The sequence below is a fragment of the Neolamprologus brichardi genome, chromosome 22 (assembly GCF_056152115.1).
Source record: "Neolamprologus brichardi isolate AB-2024 chromosome 22, ASM5615211v1, whole genome shotgun sequence".
Taxonomy (NCBI): domain Eukaryota; kingdom Metazoa; phylum Chordata; class Actinopteri; order Cichliformes; family Cichlidae; genus Neolamprologus; species Neolamprologus brichardi.
In genome coordinates, this window is record NC_142124.1 from 6467183 (window position 1) to 6480833 (window position 13651).

General features: G+C 41.2%; 1 protein-coding gene across 1 annotated transcript; it reads left to right on the forward strand.

The window, feature by feature from the left end:
- The first annotated feature begins 744 nt into the window (after positions 1-744).
- Positions 745-11424, forward strand: LOC102780606 (tubulin beta chain-like). Its single transcript, XM_087835355.1, has 5 exons — positions 745-921; positions 5015-5123; positions 6833-6943; positions 7712-7956; positions 8405-11424. Exons 1-5 carry the CDS (start codon positions 745-747, stop codon positions 9215-9217), a joined length of 1455 nt encoding a protein of 484 aa, XP_087691481.1. The 3' UTR covers positions 9218-11424.
- Positions 11425-13651: the final 2227 nt, after the last annotated feature.

Here is a 13651-nt window from a genome sequence, read left to right on the forward strand (position 1 = left end):
CAGTGTGATCTTCTGCTGCCGTAGCCCATCTGCTTCAGTTTGATGGGTTGTTACATTCAGAGATGCTCTTCTGCATACCCTGATTAGTTAAGATACCATTGCCTGCCCAGCTTGAAGCAGTCTGGCCATTCTCCTCTGATCTCTGAAATCAAGACACTCTCCCCTAGAGAGCTGCTGCTCACTGGAACATCAGCAGATTGTCTTGATCATGTTTATATACCTAAATGCACTCAGTTGCTGTTGTGGTTGACTAATTAGATATTTGCTATAAGCAGTTGAACAGGTGTACCTATCAAAGTGGCTGGTGAGTGTATATATTTGTGTTCATACTATTAAAAACGTCAGGACCTTACATTTAAGGGTAAAATGTGAGTCCATTATCTCCTTTATGCTAACTGGATGATGGATGCTGCTGATTATGGTGTAGAAGGTGTAACTTTTTACTCTTCATATATAGGCTTTAAAATTCACATTAACGTTCTGATTAAATATTTTCTTCTGAAAACGTAGAGGAGCAGAAAAAGGAAATACTCGAGTAAAGCATCTGAAATCCACTACTTCGTTACTTTCCAGCTTTTGTTTGGAGCTCCAACGAGGCAGTGATGACAACACCCGGCACTCCTTCTCCTCTTCCGGTCCTTGCCTCAGAGGGAAGGAAACCCCTTTTGGAAAAAAAGCTCAATCTTCAGCCAATCGGCTCCAAAGCCGCAGACAGAATAACCAATCATTAGCCTGGACTAAGCTATGCCCCACCCCCCGGAGCCAGCTGGACTCAGCGCTGCCACACACTCTGCACAGTCAGTAGGTCAGCAGCCTTCACTTACTTCCACCGCTCTCTGCTCCATCACCAACTGTCCATCCATCATGAGGGAAATCGTGCACATCCAGGCCGGCCAGTGCGGGAACCAGATTGGTGCTAAGGTAAGAAAAGCTAGTGATGAAAAAAATAACTTTTCTCTTCTTTTTTTGAGGTTATTTATTTATTTACCAGTTTAATAAAGTTTTCGTTCCAAGTTTTTCATTTTTAGATCATTTAAATTACTGCTCTTTTTGTACAGTTTCAATACATACTTACTCTGTATTAAATTATGAAATTACATAGAAATAAACTGATTAATTCCTCTAACTTACTAAGAGGATTTTTTTTTTTTTTTTTTTTTTTTAAATGTACAAACCTTTAACTGGACCCAGAACAATTGAGAGTTCCATTGTTTCCCCCCACTTTCCCCCCCTGACCATTTAAAGGTTACAGTATTCTTTTATACTTTAGCTAACCTCTTTGTAACCTACTTTAATCTAAAGGGGAATGTGCATATTTTGTGTTTTTATCATATGTTACATGAGTCTTGGATTTTTTTTCTAGGTAAAAGTTTGACAGAGCTGAACTAATCCTTTTATTAATAGATTGAAGCACTCTTAGGCAGAAACAATAAATCAGTGTTGGGACATAAAAGTGAAGTATAGATAACTTTGCTATTACATATGATAATTTTTAATGAAGTATTATGAAGCTGTAGGATCTAACAAAAGAATGTAATACATGGCATATTAATTACAGCAATATAATAAGACCTCTGTCTAGCAGTAGTCTTTCATGCTTTCTCTGCACATGAATACAGTAACATTTGCAGATTTGTAACTGCAGGCAAAACAGTGACTCTAGTCATTGAGCTGTGATTAATGAAGCTGGCCAGACCGGAGCCGACTCACAGGGCCAGCTGCTGCCTTGGCTGCCTGTTGAGCTCGAGTCTTTGTCATCGAGGAGAAAGAAAAAAAACAAGAGAAAAGGGTGAAAAGAAAGGAGAAATTCGCTGAGGCAGAGGAGAGGAACGCAGCAGGAGGAGGGTGAAGGGGGAGGAAGATAACAAGTGGTTCAGTGTCTACGCTGAATGCACAGATGAGGTCATTTAAATGGCTGCCTTTTCCAGGCAGTGTGACACATGCGCACGCCCCAGGCCCCCCAAACCAGCAGTCCCCATCCCTGTTTACCCGTGGGTAATAGTAAGGGTTCTCTATTTATCTGCATTTTGTTGGAACAGTTTCTTGGAAATCTATAGCTACTTACCTCGAGCTGCAGCACTTAGTGGATCAGTCAAGGGATGCAAAATGAATCCAGTGAAATACGGTTGTAAAAATCCCAACAAACCACAGTTCAAAACATGATTTTTAGGCCACGGTTTCAGAACATATCTCAGTTTTTCTTCAGATGGATTAAAAGAAAAAGAAAAGACAAATGCTTCGAGATTTGTCCTGGATGCTCTTTGATCAGAAGAACCTTTATAAATGCCGGTCCAAGGAGAAGAATAAACTCCATTATTCTCCTTTTAGCATTAACTAAAAACACTCAGACTTTAACAGCATGCTTTAACTCTGCATTAATATTTCAAGCTGCAACCACAGTATAATTTAATTTGTAAGGTTATTCTGCCTCCTTTATGGAAGTGTCCCAGTAAATTAATTCAGCAATGAATTGTTTCAGCTATATAAAGGAGACATTTTCTTTAAAAACAAGCATGCAACCCTTGCTTTCCTTAGAAATTACGGATATTTTTTACTTTTTTGGAGATTTTATTGACTGATTAGTTAATTAAGAAGATAATACACAAGGTAAAGCTTTAAAATATTGTACATGCAGCCATACAGTCACAGTTTTATCGACTAGATTTTCAGTAAACTCTACAATTAAATAAAAATCACTTATAGAAGAACTACTTTAGATGTCATAAAACAGCTTAAACATTGCGTGCTATGTAGCGGCATAACAGCCACCAGGTCATGTGATTTTAAGAATGTGATTCTATATATAACTTGAATTTTATTCGTACATTTGGCCTGTTCTGCCCTCGTACAGCTCAGCACAACAGCGGGTGGGGCAGCAGCATATGGGCTGACTTAGTCTCTGCTACTCAAAGGTCCTGATCGGTGAAGACAAGTGTATTTACAGCGGACTTAGTGAGGCTGAGGTCATTTCACAATGGATTAACTGTGCCTGAATTCACCCGCTTACCCAATCCAACCCAAATCTGCTGAGCTTTCCCACGTTTCTGGATAACTTCTCATAGATACGACTGAACGGAGGCTTAGGTTTTCATACACGGACTTCAAAACCTGCCAGCTCACATGCGGTTTGCAGTTTCAGAAATCCTGAAGTTTAAGTTTTTGCCTTGGACAAACCAACCTTTCCCCTGCTTATCTCTTTCCCTTAGACACACACACACACTCTCACAGATTAGGGTCACTTGACTGAGCTGGTGTGACAGTCTGTCTCAGCTCAGTTTGCTGTTGATGTTTCAACAAAATCCTCTGAGAGAGTCCTGACCCTCTGACAGCGAATAGAACAAAAAGTTTTACTACTTTAAGCTGTGGGCAACTTTTTATGAGTCTGTGTGTGATTCACTGAACCAGCTGGAAAAATCCAGGTGGGGGTAATTACATGACATCCTCCCTGCCTTTCCTTTCTAAACTCAACTCATAGCTGAACTACAGAGTAGAGCTGAAGATAAGACTGTCCAGTTTTCAATTTTAAAGAGACACATTTATTCCCACATGACACTATAATTTATAAGTTTAAATTTCTGTCTCTCAAGCAGATCCAGTGAAGGCTTCATCCAATAAAAGACAGATTTCTTTCTTTTCTAAAAAACACATTAAAATATTTTCATTCAGCCAGATTAATGTGCTGTTAGCCTTTTAAATAGCCGCAAAAATTTAAACTCCAGGGTAAAAACAGCTCATAAAAAGAACATTATCTGGTATCAGTTTATCTTTTTTAAGCTAACATGTTAGCTCTAGCTTTCAGATATAAATATTCGTTGCCTTTTTCTCAGTTTTCTATCATTAAACTCACTGAACTGTATCGGAAGTTGTGAATTTCTCAGCATTTTTAATCTAAATGACAGATTATGTATCCATCACGTGACTGCGTGATTAAAATAATTCCGAGCTGCCGTGTGTGCTCGCTCTTGTTTGCTTCTTTTATGCTCGTTTCTCATCAGCCTCCTGTACTTCCTCCTGTTTTCCTGTCCAGGTGTCAAAGCTTTGAAACTGCTTCGGCTTGTGCTTCTTCCAGGAAGTTTCACTCAGAGCAGAAACCAAATATATCCACAAGACTTACCTTTGATTATTTACTGGCATGAGACATAAAAGGACCGAGTGTATTTTGTTACAGTCAGACCAGCTGTGGCAGACCCAGAGTTTGTCATCATATCCATCTATTTTCTTAACCACTTACACTGTTGGGGTAGTTTGCAAAACATGTTTTTACAGGGAGTTTCCTTGAAATCAAAAGAGAGCTGTTTGCACTGTTATCAGATTGTCTCCTCCACCCTTCCATGTGATTTGCAACGTTTGCAAACTTGAGTCACATGCAGGCATCTTTTTTACTGTTTCTACACTGTGTTCACACTCAGAGCCTTAAGCTGAAAAAACTCTGTAGCCTGACATCGTCTGTGTAGGAGATTTACTGAGGGACTCAATAAGAAATCTGAGCTATAAGTGAGAATCAATACTGCCACTGATATTGAGACATTATTAAAAGTATTTATGTCTAGTCTAAGAGCTCCACGGCATGTTCAGCCAAAATTAGTTTAATGGTTGGAAGGGAACCACGAGGTGACTGTTTGTCGCAGGAAATCCTTCCTGCGGTCTTACAGAACACGTCGCTGTTTTTAGGTGATCTTGTGAGTGCTAAGTGTGATCATATGTCAGCGAGTCTTTGGGAAGCACAGAGGTCAGAAGACTTTTGTTTTTCTTCTAAATTTGTTTGCAGTTATGTCCTAAATAACACCACAAAGACACCTCTTTGTGAGATGTTTCCTAACTTTGCATGAAAAACCTTATTGAGTACTCTGTTAGCTCTTTAGCTATGATGGCACATGGATGGCTCAGGGGTAAAAAAAAGTGCTTAGTGTTGTGCTCGCTTCACATCATTAAGCTCATTAAATGTATAAAACACTGACATGTGGATGCTTTCTGTATTAGTTCTTGCAATAACAGCTTGTCCACCTTTATTTAGTTCTGGGAGGTGATCAGCGACGAGCACGGCATCGACCCGACAGGCACCTACCACGGAGACAGCGACCTGCAGCTGGACAGGATCAGCGTGTACTACAATGAAGCCACAGGTGAGTTCATCCCGACTACAGCGAGGTCTGTGTTTGATCAAATGAAAGAAGACATCTCCTCCCTGTGGAGACACCGGCTCACTGCAGCAGAGAAGCAGAAGATGCAGATAAAAATAAAGCAGTGAAGCACTAATTTTTTGTTCGCTGGTTTCACATTGTTACAGGTGAGGATGTGTTATCTTCACCTGTTCTCATGATGACATTTATTAGGGGGGCATGTTGCCTTAAAATGCCAGAAACACTAAACAAGCGTGCATTAGACAAAGGTAGTTTATGGTGGACTATGTTAGCCTTAATTATTCCAAGTCAGAGCCTCAAATGTAGCCCAGGAGCCAGAAGGAGCCTGCCAAAGGCTTCATCCCACTGCTCTGGATGGCTTTAAACATCGCAGTGAAGTCAGTAATTACTCATTTAGTTTCAGTAGCATACATTTTTATGGCGTGGTGATGCCAGCATTGGCTTACTACTACCAGTAAAAAAACTAGAGAAAGTTAAAAGTATTTCTGGAACCAGACGAGTTGTTCAAAACATAAAAACATAAACTACTGTTTCTGTTTGGTTCGGAAAACTTAACGTGTGCCTTTTACTTTGGTCTAAAAATTATATTGAACATGTTACACTCTCCTAAAAAGGTCCTAAAAAGTAACAACAGGTGTCCAGGTTGAAAAAGGAGACAAGGAAGCAAAACTGTTAAATTAAAGGGTTTTATTAATGTTTCAACTTCTAACTAAGCTAAAAGAGACGAACAAGCCGATATCACCTTTTAAAGAAAGAAAATATAATTCAGGTGTTGGTCAATAAACTGACAAGTCAGTTAAAGAGAGTTATTCACCAAAACACACACACAGTCCTCTCCGCAGAGCAGGAGCAATCAACCACCTTACACACAGCTCACAAGCTGCCACTCAACAAGGCAAAGCAGGTCCTGCTAGGGTCGTAACAACATATAATGACAGCAGACCGAAAGAATGTGGAAAAATTAAACCTTTTAAAGACATCCGAGGGTGTCGTAACCTGTTTTCTGCATGAATCATTCATTAAATTAAACAAATTAAATTAGTTTTTCACATCCTTGCTTGTTTTTTGTTTTCCTAGTTTAGATTGTTGTTAGTTGTTTGCTTGCTGTAGTGCTGTCTCATCTCATAACATAGTTTTATTCCCTCTTGTGCTTCTTGTCTCCTTTCTGAACAACAATAAATCTCTTGAACCCCGAAAACCTCTGAGGGCTGTTTGTTGTAAATATAACTTGTTATGCAGAGGTTTAACTTGTCCGCCCTCTTGAGATCAAACTCGACTGTTTGCGGCCCGTGAACTAAAACGAGTTTGACACTTCTGCCTTCAGTTGTTGCATAAACCTAATTTAACCTGACAGCCTAAAGCAGCCTAAAGTAAAGCTGAAAAATCACAAGTTTACTCAGGAGCTAAGAAACTAAATAAAATGGGCTTTTTTTAATGAATGAAAATGAGCTGGATAAGCTTCGCCGAAAGCTCACAGGAGTAAACGGTCTGTTAAATATGCAGTTTAGCCTCAGTGTGTTGAGTCTAGACGTCCTGTAACTTTGCAGTAAATGTCTCCATCTACTGGCTACATGAGATACTGCAATCATCGTTCAGCTTTCTTTCTTTTTACACTTGCAGCTCCTGCAGGTTTAGATCCTTTTGTTAATCTTTTATTTCATCTCTCTTTGTGTCTATTTTAATATATGCAGGTGGGAAGTACGTGCCCAGGGCCATCCTAGTTGACCTGGAGCCAGGAACCATGGACTCAGTCCGTTCTGGACCCTTTGGGCAAATCTTCAGACCCGACAACTTTGTCTTTGGTAAGAACACCACCTACTGAACAGGATGGGCTGCACTTGCTGAACACATGAACTGTTTACACATGAACTTTGGTCAGTTTTGGGACAATCAGGTCAGATTTTCCACTGTTTTTTCCTCACATGTAGCACGCAGCAGGTACTGGTCTGCTCCACATGCACTCACATCACTGACTGTGTTATTAAAGTGAAGGAGCTGCCTGGATAGAGTGGGCAGGAGGCAGCACATTTGACTCCCACTCACTAACTGTGAACAATAAGCTGCTCTGGGCACATCATCCCAATCCAGAATCACTTGGACATGTAGAGTGGGGAGCTGGGCGGTTAAAAACCAGCACTGGACATTTGCATTATCACATGCGCCTCTTTCAGGTCATCTCTAGAAAAGTTCAAGCCTGTGGTGCATGTGTGAAAACAGCAATAAAGTTAAAAAGTATCAGATGTTCTGCAGCTGTCAGGGTTTGGACTCCTGATGAGTATCTGTGCTGCTCTGTTTTGTGGCTAAAGTCACATCGAGTCCATCGATCAAATTTAGCTCAACAGACTGTCCTACATGGCACAAACAAGCTCTCTCAAACACTCCTGTCATAAAATCCCAGCATGAAACCCTCTGGGACCTGAGCTGACTGATTCTGACTCAGTACGATGCTTCAAAGCCAGGCTGACTTTCCTTTGTTGCTCTTTCCTTTCGCAAACACTGGGAAAAATGTTTTCTTAAACAGTTTGACTAAAAACTGAAACAGTTTAATCAGCTTCACTTTTGTTTCCCAGGTCAAAGTGGGGCAGGAAACAACTGGGCTAAAGGTCACTACACGGAGGGGGCCGAGCTGGTGGATTCAGTCCTGGACGTGGTGAGGAAAGAGGCCGAGAGCTGCGAGTGCCTGCAGGGTTTTCAGCTCACGCACTCTCTGGGAGGAGGCACCGGCTCCGGCATGGGAACACTACTCATCAGCAAGATCAGAGAGGAGTACCCCGACCGCATCATGAACACCTTCAGTGTGGTGCCCTCCCCTAAGGTAGAGCATTGCCCCACAGGATGCACTTTTTAAAAATGACCTTTCAGTGCTTACTTATGGTAGTTTTAGTTTTAGAAGTCGTGTTAAAGATCAGAAAAGTGAAGCTGTAAATCTGTGTTCGCTCTAATAATCAGCACGAGGCAAAGTCTGTAAGACCTCAGCACCTCAGTAAACACTTTCTTGATGACTTTGTGTTTTCAGCTGCTAGTTTTAAGTCATATTGAAAATAATTTAATGCCCATTTTGTAAATTATATCCCAACAACGGTCAGAAATGAAGATAAACTGAGTATCAGTGACAGGTCGGCATATATCAGCGCCCATATATCTGTGTTCAGCACTTTGAACTATGGGAAATAAATCTACTGCACAATAAATCGCCTGTTTGTTTATAATAAATGTTTATGTTATTTCTGCATCAGCCATGTTTCCTCTCGCTCTGTCTTCAGGTATCAGACACGGTGGTGGAGCCCTACAACGCCACGCTGTCCGTTCACCAGCTGGTAGAAAACACCGATGAGACCTACTGCATTGACAACGAAGCTCTTTATGACATTTGCTTCCGCACCCTCAAGCTCACTACGCCCACCTACGGCGACCTGAACCACCTGGTTTCGGCCACCATGAGCGGCGTGACCACCTGTCTGCGTTTCCCCGGGCAGCTGAACGCCGATTTGAGGAAGCTGGCCGTCAACATGGTGCCCTTCCCTCGTCTCCACTTCTTCATGCCCGGCTTCGCCCCTCTCACCAGCCGAGGGAGCCAGCAGTACCGCGCCCTCACCGTGCCGGAGCTCACCCAGCAGGTGTTCGACGCCAAAAACATGATGGCGGCTTGCGACCCTCGCCACGGACGCTACCTGACGGTGGCCGCCGTGTTCCGTGGGCGCATGTCCATGAAGGAGGTGGATGAGCAGATGCTGAACGTCCAAAACAAGAACAGCAGCTACTTCGTGGAGTGGATCCCCAACAACGTCAAGACGGCTGTCTGCGACATCCCGCCGCGAGGCCTCAAGATGGCCGTGACCTTCATCGGCAACAGCACGGCCATTCAGGAGCTGTTCAAGCGCATCTCCGAGCAGTTCACGGCCATGTTCCGCCGCAAGGCCTTCCTCCACTGGTACACCGGCGAGGGCATGGACGAGATGGAGTTCACCGAGGCAGAGAGCAACATGAACGACCTGGTGTCAGAGTACCAGCAGTACCAGGACGCCACCGCCGAGGAGGAGGGGGAGTTTGAGGAGGAGGTGGAGGAAGATGCCTGAGTGAAAGCAAGAAAAAATGATAAATGGAGGGGAAAAGTTAATAACCAAAAACAAACAAAAAAAATAGAAAAAAATGTGAAATGAAGGAGAGCAGATGAGGAAGGTCAGAGGAGGGTGGAGGTCTGAATCGGTTAATAGGACAGAAGAAGAGCAGCGAATGTAGACAGAAGGAAAGATGATGTCATGACCAAATTAATGTGCCATGGTTTACTGTTTCGTGTGACGCCACGTAAGCCGGTTTGATCAAAACGAGTCTCCCAAAATCTTTGTTTTTAACTCAAAGTGAAACAAACGCACTTCTAACACTTTTTATTTCATTACATACAAGGATTTTCTTTACTGTGAAGGATTCAGCTGCTGTTACACCGAGGTTAAACCAAACGCTGCTCCTACATTCAATCAAACAAGCTCAGTGTTTGACCTGCGATCAAAAACACACTTTCAGCCTCCGTGGGAAAATCATCTTCGGACTTCTTTGCTGATTTTGTGCAGAAGAGGTGGAAAGTGTATCTGTGACCCCTGATTCAAAACAAATAACTGAGCTGCGCAGTCGCACTGGGCGGCCTCTTCATGTTTAGCATCAGCTGATTGTTGGTTTTGGTCTTTTCATTGAGTTTGTTGAACAAAAGGACAAAATTAGAAAATCATGTCGGCGTAATCGAGGTTATCACATTGAGTGTTGAGATAGTTTCAGGTGTGTGACCTCCCAGTAAGTTTAAGTAATAATAAATCATTCTGTTATCAGTGTTAATGCCTTTTATCAGTGTTATTTACCGTTTTGTTTCAGCTTTCAAGATCAACTCTCGGTGATAAATGTGATTTTGTGCAGCAGGTGAGAAAACGTTATCAGTATTTCTTCTTCTGAGGCAGATATGCTTAATTAGCTGGATAATCTCTCATTTTTGACGCTTTTGTCGCAACCTTTTTAAGACTGCGTGAGATAAAGAGTCCTGTGTGAGTCAGTCTTACGCTTGCAGAATATATTTTTTCTTTTCCGTACATCAGGGTTTGCACCTTTGTGTAAACGTCTCTCCAGCCTCTGTGAACTCAGAGAGTTGTTTTTCTACAGCGTCGTGCTGTCATTAGCTTTTGTGGGGAAGAGCATTCTGGTCTTACTAGACTGAAGGGAGCCATCAGTTACAATCAGGCCATTATTCTTTTCTTTTTTTTTAAATCAAAGCACAAGATTGAAAGTTAATATCAAAAACATCTGTTATCTTCTACTAAATACAGATTCTTGGAAGTGGTTAACCACAACAAAAGTCACATTCAGTAAAACGTCAAAGAAAATAATTTGCTTTCCTGTGATATATACATTGGCAGAGCGTTCATAGCAGCAGGATTTTTCTCAGACGCCAGCCAACGTTTTGAGGAGAAACACACTGCACATGCTCAGTGTCCATTATACTGTAGTCAGTACAGATCCCTTGAAGTGATTAGCCACAACAAAAGTCCCATTCAGTGGATTTCCAAGAAACAAATTCATTTTTAGATATATATTTATTACCAACCAATGTTAGAGGAGAAGCACACTGCACATAACAACTGCTCTGTTTTCCTTTCATACCACACCTCTGGCTAACAGAGCCCTCAGCTCCTCTGTGTTAAAAGCATGTCGGCTGTTGTTGGATTAACCGTCTGCACTGTTTGAAAAGACTTGAACAAAATTAGAAATAAAGAATACGTTTCTGAGACTCAATGGGACATTTTCCAATAAAAAAAAAAGTATTTAAATTCAAGCAAAGAAACATAAATCTGAGTGTTAAAAAAGTCAGAGTGGCAGGAAAGATCAGCGTCTTTGAAGAGTTAATGTTGTGGATAAAAGTTGAAAACTTCACTAAATATTTTTATAACCTCACTATTCAGGCCAACATCTGAAGATCTGAAGTCTAACCTTAACATTTCCTGAAACATGTTTTAAAAATAAAATGGCCAGGTGCTTTTATTTTGAAAGACAAACCTCCCCAGCTGCTTTGCAGTTTTATATTTCGTCCTTTAACATATTAATTTAATTTTTCATTCTCCTAAATCTTTTCACACTGAGCCACTACATTATGCACATGAACTTCCGCCATGTTTTCTTTGTGTTTCCTCTGTGCTTCGTGTTGTTTGTACTTTTTTTTTTATTTTGAAGCTCGTTTGAAACGGTTTCATTTGGTATCCTGTTGACTGTGAAACATTTGGGAGAAATAAAAACACATTTATAGGAAAAAAGATCGCCTGCCGTGTCAGTCATTATTAATGATCAGCTTTTAGTCTGCTTGTAAACAGCTTTCAGTATCAGCTTTCAGGAAGTCGGTACAATATTATAACAGCAATAAACCGAGTGAGAGCTGCAGGCAAAAGCAAACATCCAAAACATCTTTTCCCATCAAAGCAAAGTTATATTTCTTGAGCTGAAAAGTGTTTTTAATCTCATTTTTTATTTATCTCAGTATTTCTTTAAGATTAAGTTAGTATTGAGTTTATAACATGTAAGGAAATTTTTAGATTTTAATCTGGTTTCCACGATAACTTAAAGTCGTCTTCCCAACAAGCTAAAAGATAAATATCATACGTTTGGTATAGTCAGTGTTGGGGAGTAACGGAATACATGTACCGCCGTTACGTATTTAAAATACAAAATATGAGTAACTGTATTCCGTTACAGTTACCGTTTAAAAAGGTGGTATTTAGAATACAGTTACTTTGTTGAAATAAATGGATTACACGGTGGTACTTCCCTGTTTCATATTGTGGCGGGTCAGGCCTGTTTGGGTTTTGTTTGACAGCTACGTCCTGTTGTTCCAGGTGGCAGCGTTACGGTTGCCATGGTTACAGGGTGACGCTCTCTCTCTGCGTGTTTCCTGGGTGAGAGAGGCCTTTTTGTTGTTGTTGTGCTAAGCTAATAGGCAGAATGCTACAGGTATAGCTCTAAAGAATGTAGCATCATAGGCAGTGTAGTCCGTGCTGCAGGGAGAATGGACTGCCATACACGTTATGTGTCTGTGAGCGAGGGAGGGAGAGAAAGGAAAAGTAGGAGTTATCATGGAGCAGAAACGGGAGCTGGAAGCATGTAAATATAATAATAACCACTGCAGCCAAGAAGAGAGCCTGACGAGCCCAGTTGTAAGTAAGCTATTAAGACTCGACTGTTACACCGTGTTCGTGTTTTCCTCCAAAAACAATAAGTTCCGTTGGAGCAGCCTTTCAACGCCTCTCTCTGTCTCTCGCTAGCAAAGTTGACCCAGACAACAAAGTAAAGCTATATTTCGTCTACAAGCCCGACACAGAACCCACCGTATTAGCCAGAGGTCCCTTTACTACGGTTCGGAGCCGCGGACCTTCAGTAACAGTAATAAATCACAGCAATAGTACATTCATGTAGTTGTAAACAGCATGATAATATATTAAGTAATCCAAAGTATTCAGAATACGTTACTCTCATTGAGTAACGTAACGGAATACGTTACAGAATACATTTTGGGGCATGTATTCTGTAATCTGTAGTGGAATACATTTTAAAAGTAACCTTCCCAACAGTGGCTATAGTAACTCATTGTGTTTAACAGATGGCTATTTTATTATACAGCAAGGTTTTAGTTATCAAAGTTGGGATGCTTTCAGAAATTTTTAGCTTTATTTATTAGTTAATATGAAATAAGCAGGAACTGTGAGTGGATAGGATAGTGGGGGTGAGAGTTGATCAGTTTTAAACAAGCATGTCTGAGAGCATTTGCTACTTAGACAAGAGAAGACTTTAAATTTTGGGCAGAAGGTGGTTTCCAGAAGATTTGGGACATGTTTCCCAACGTGAGGGACATAGCAGAAACTAAATAGTCTCTCAGTCTTTCCTCGTTTCCTCATGGTGTAACTGGGAAACTGGAAATCAGAGAACAATCCAACAGGAGTGGGTGAGAGTGGGCCGGCCAGACTTTCTGATTGGTTTAAGGTGAAAGGAGAAATTGGAGAATATAATGAAGTGCAGGGCAGAAGTAACAAATTAGAAAACCAGAAGATACTGTGGCTTGAACAGGAGGAGCAGCGCCAGGTTTAAAGATCTCCCGTTTTTCCTTTCACCTTACACCAATCAGAAAGTCTGGCTGGCCCACTCTCACCCACTCCTGGTGAGAGTGTGTCTGCCAGAGAGCTCCAGAGAACAGGGAAGAAAAAAGTAAGAGCAGGACAGAGGAGGCCATAACAGCTACACAGGTAAGAAACAAGTGATTAAATTATAACCAAAACATAGTCAAAACAGGGTTAAAGTGGATCCTGTTTTCTGCTAATGCACATCTTAAATCTGGGTACCTATACTGTATACACTGCAGGTCCATATACTTAAAACATGATACATCAGTAAATACATAGATCAATAAGCACAAACCATCTGCTGCTGTGCTCGTTGCTCTTTGAAGATTTTCATTATAACTCCTCTGTGTGTTTGGGGTCGCTGTG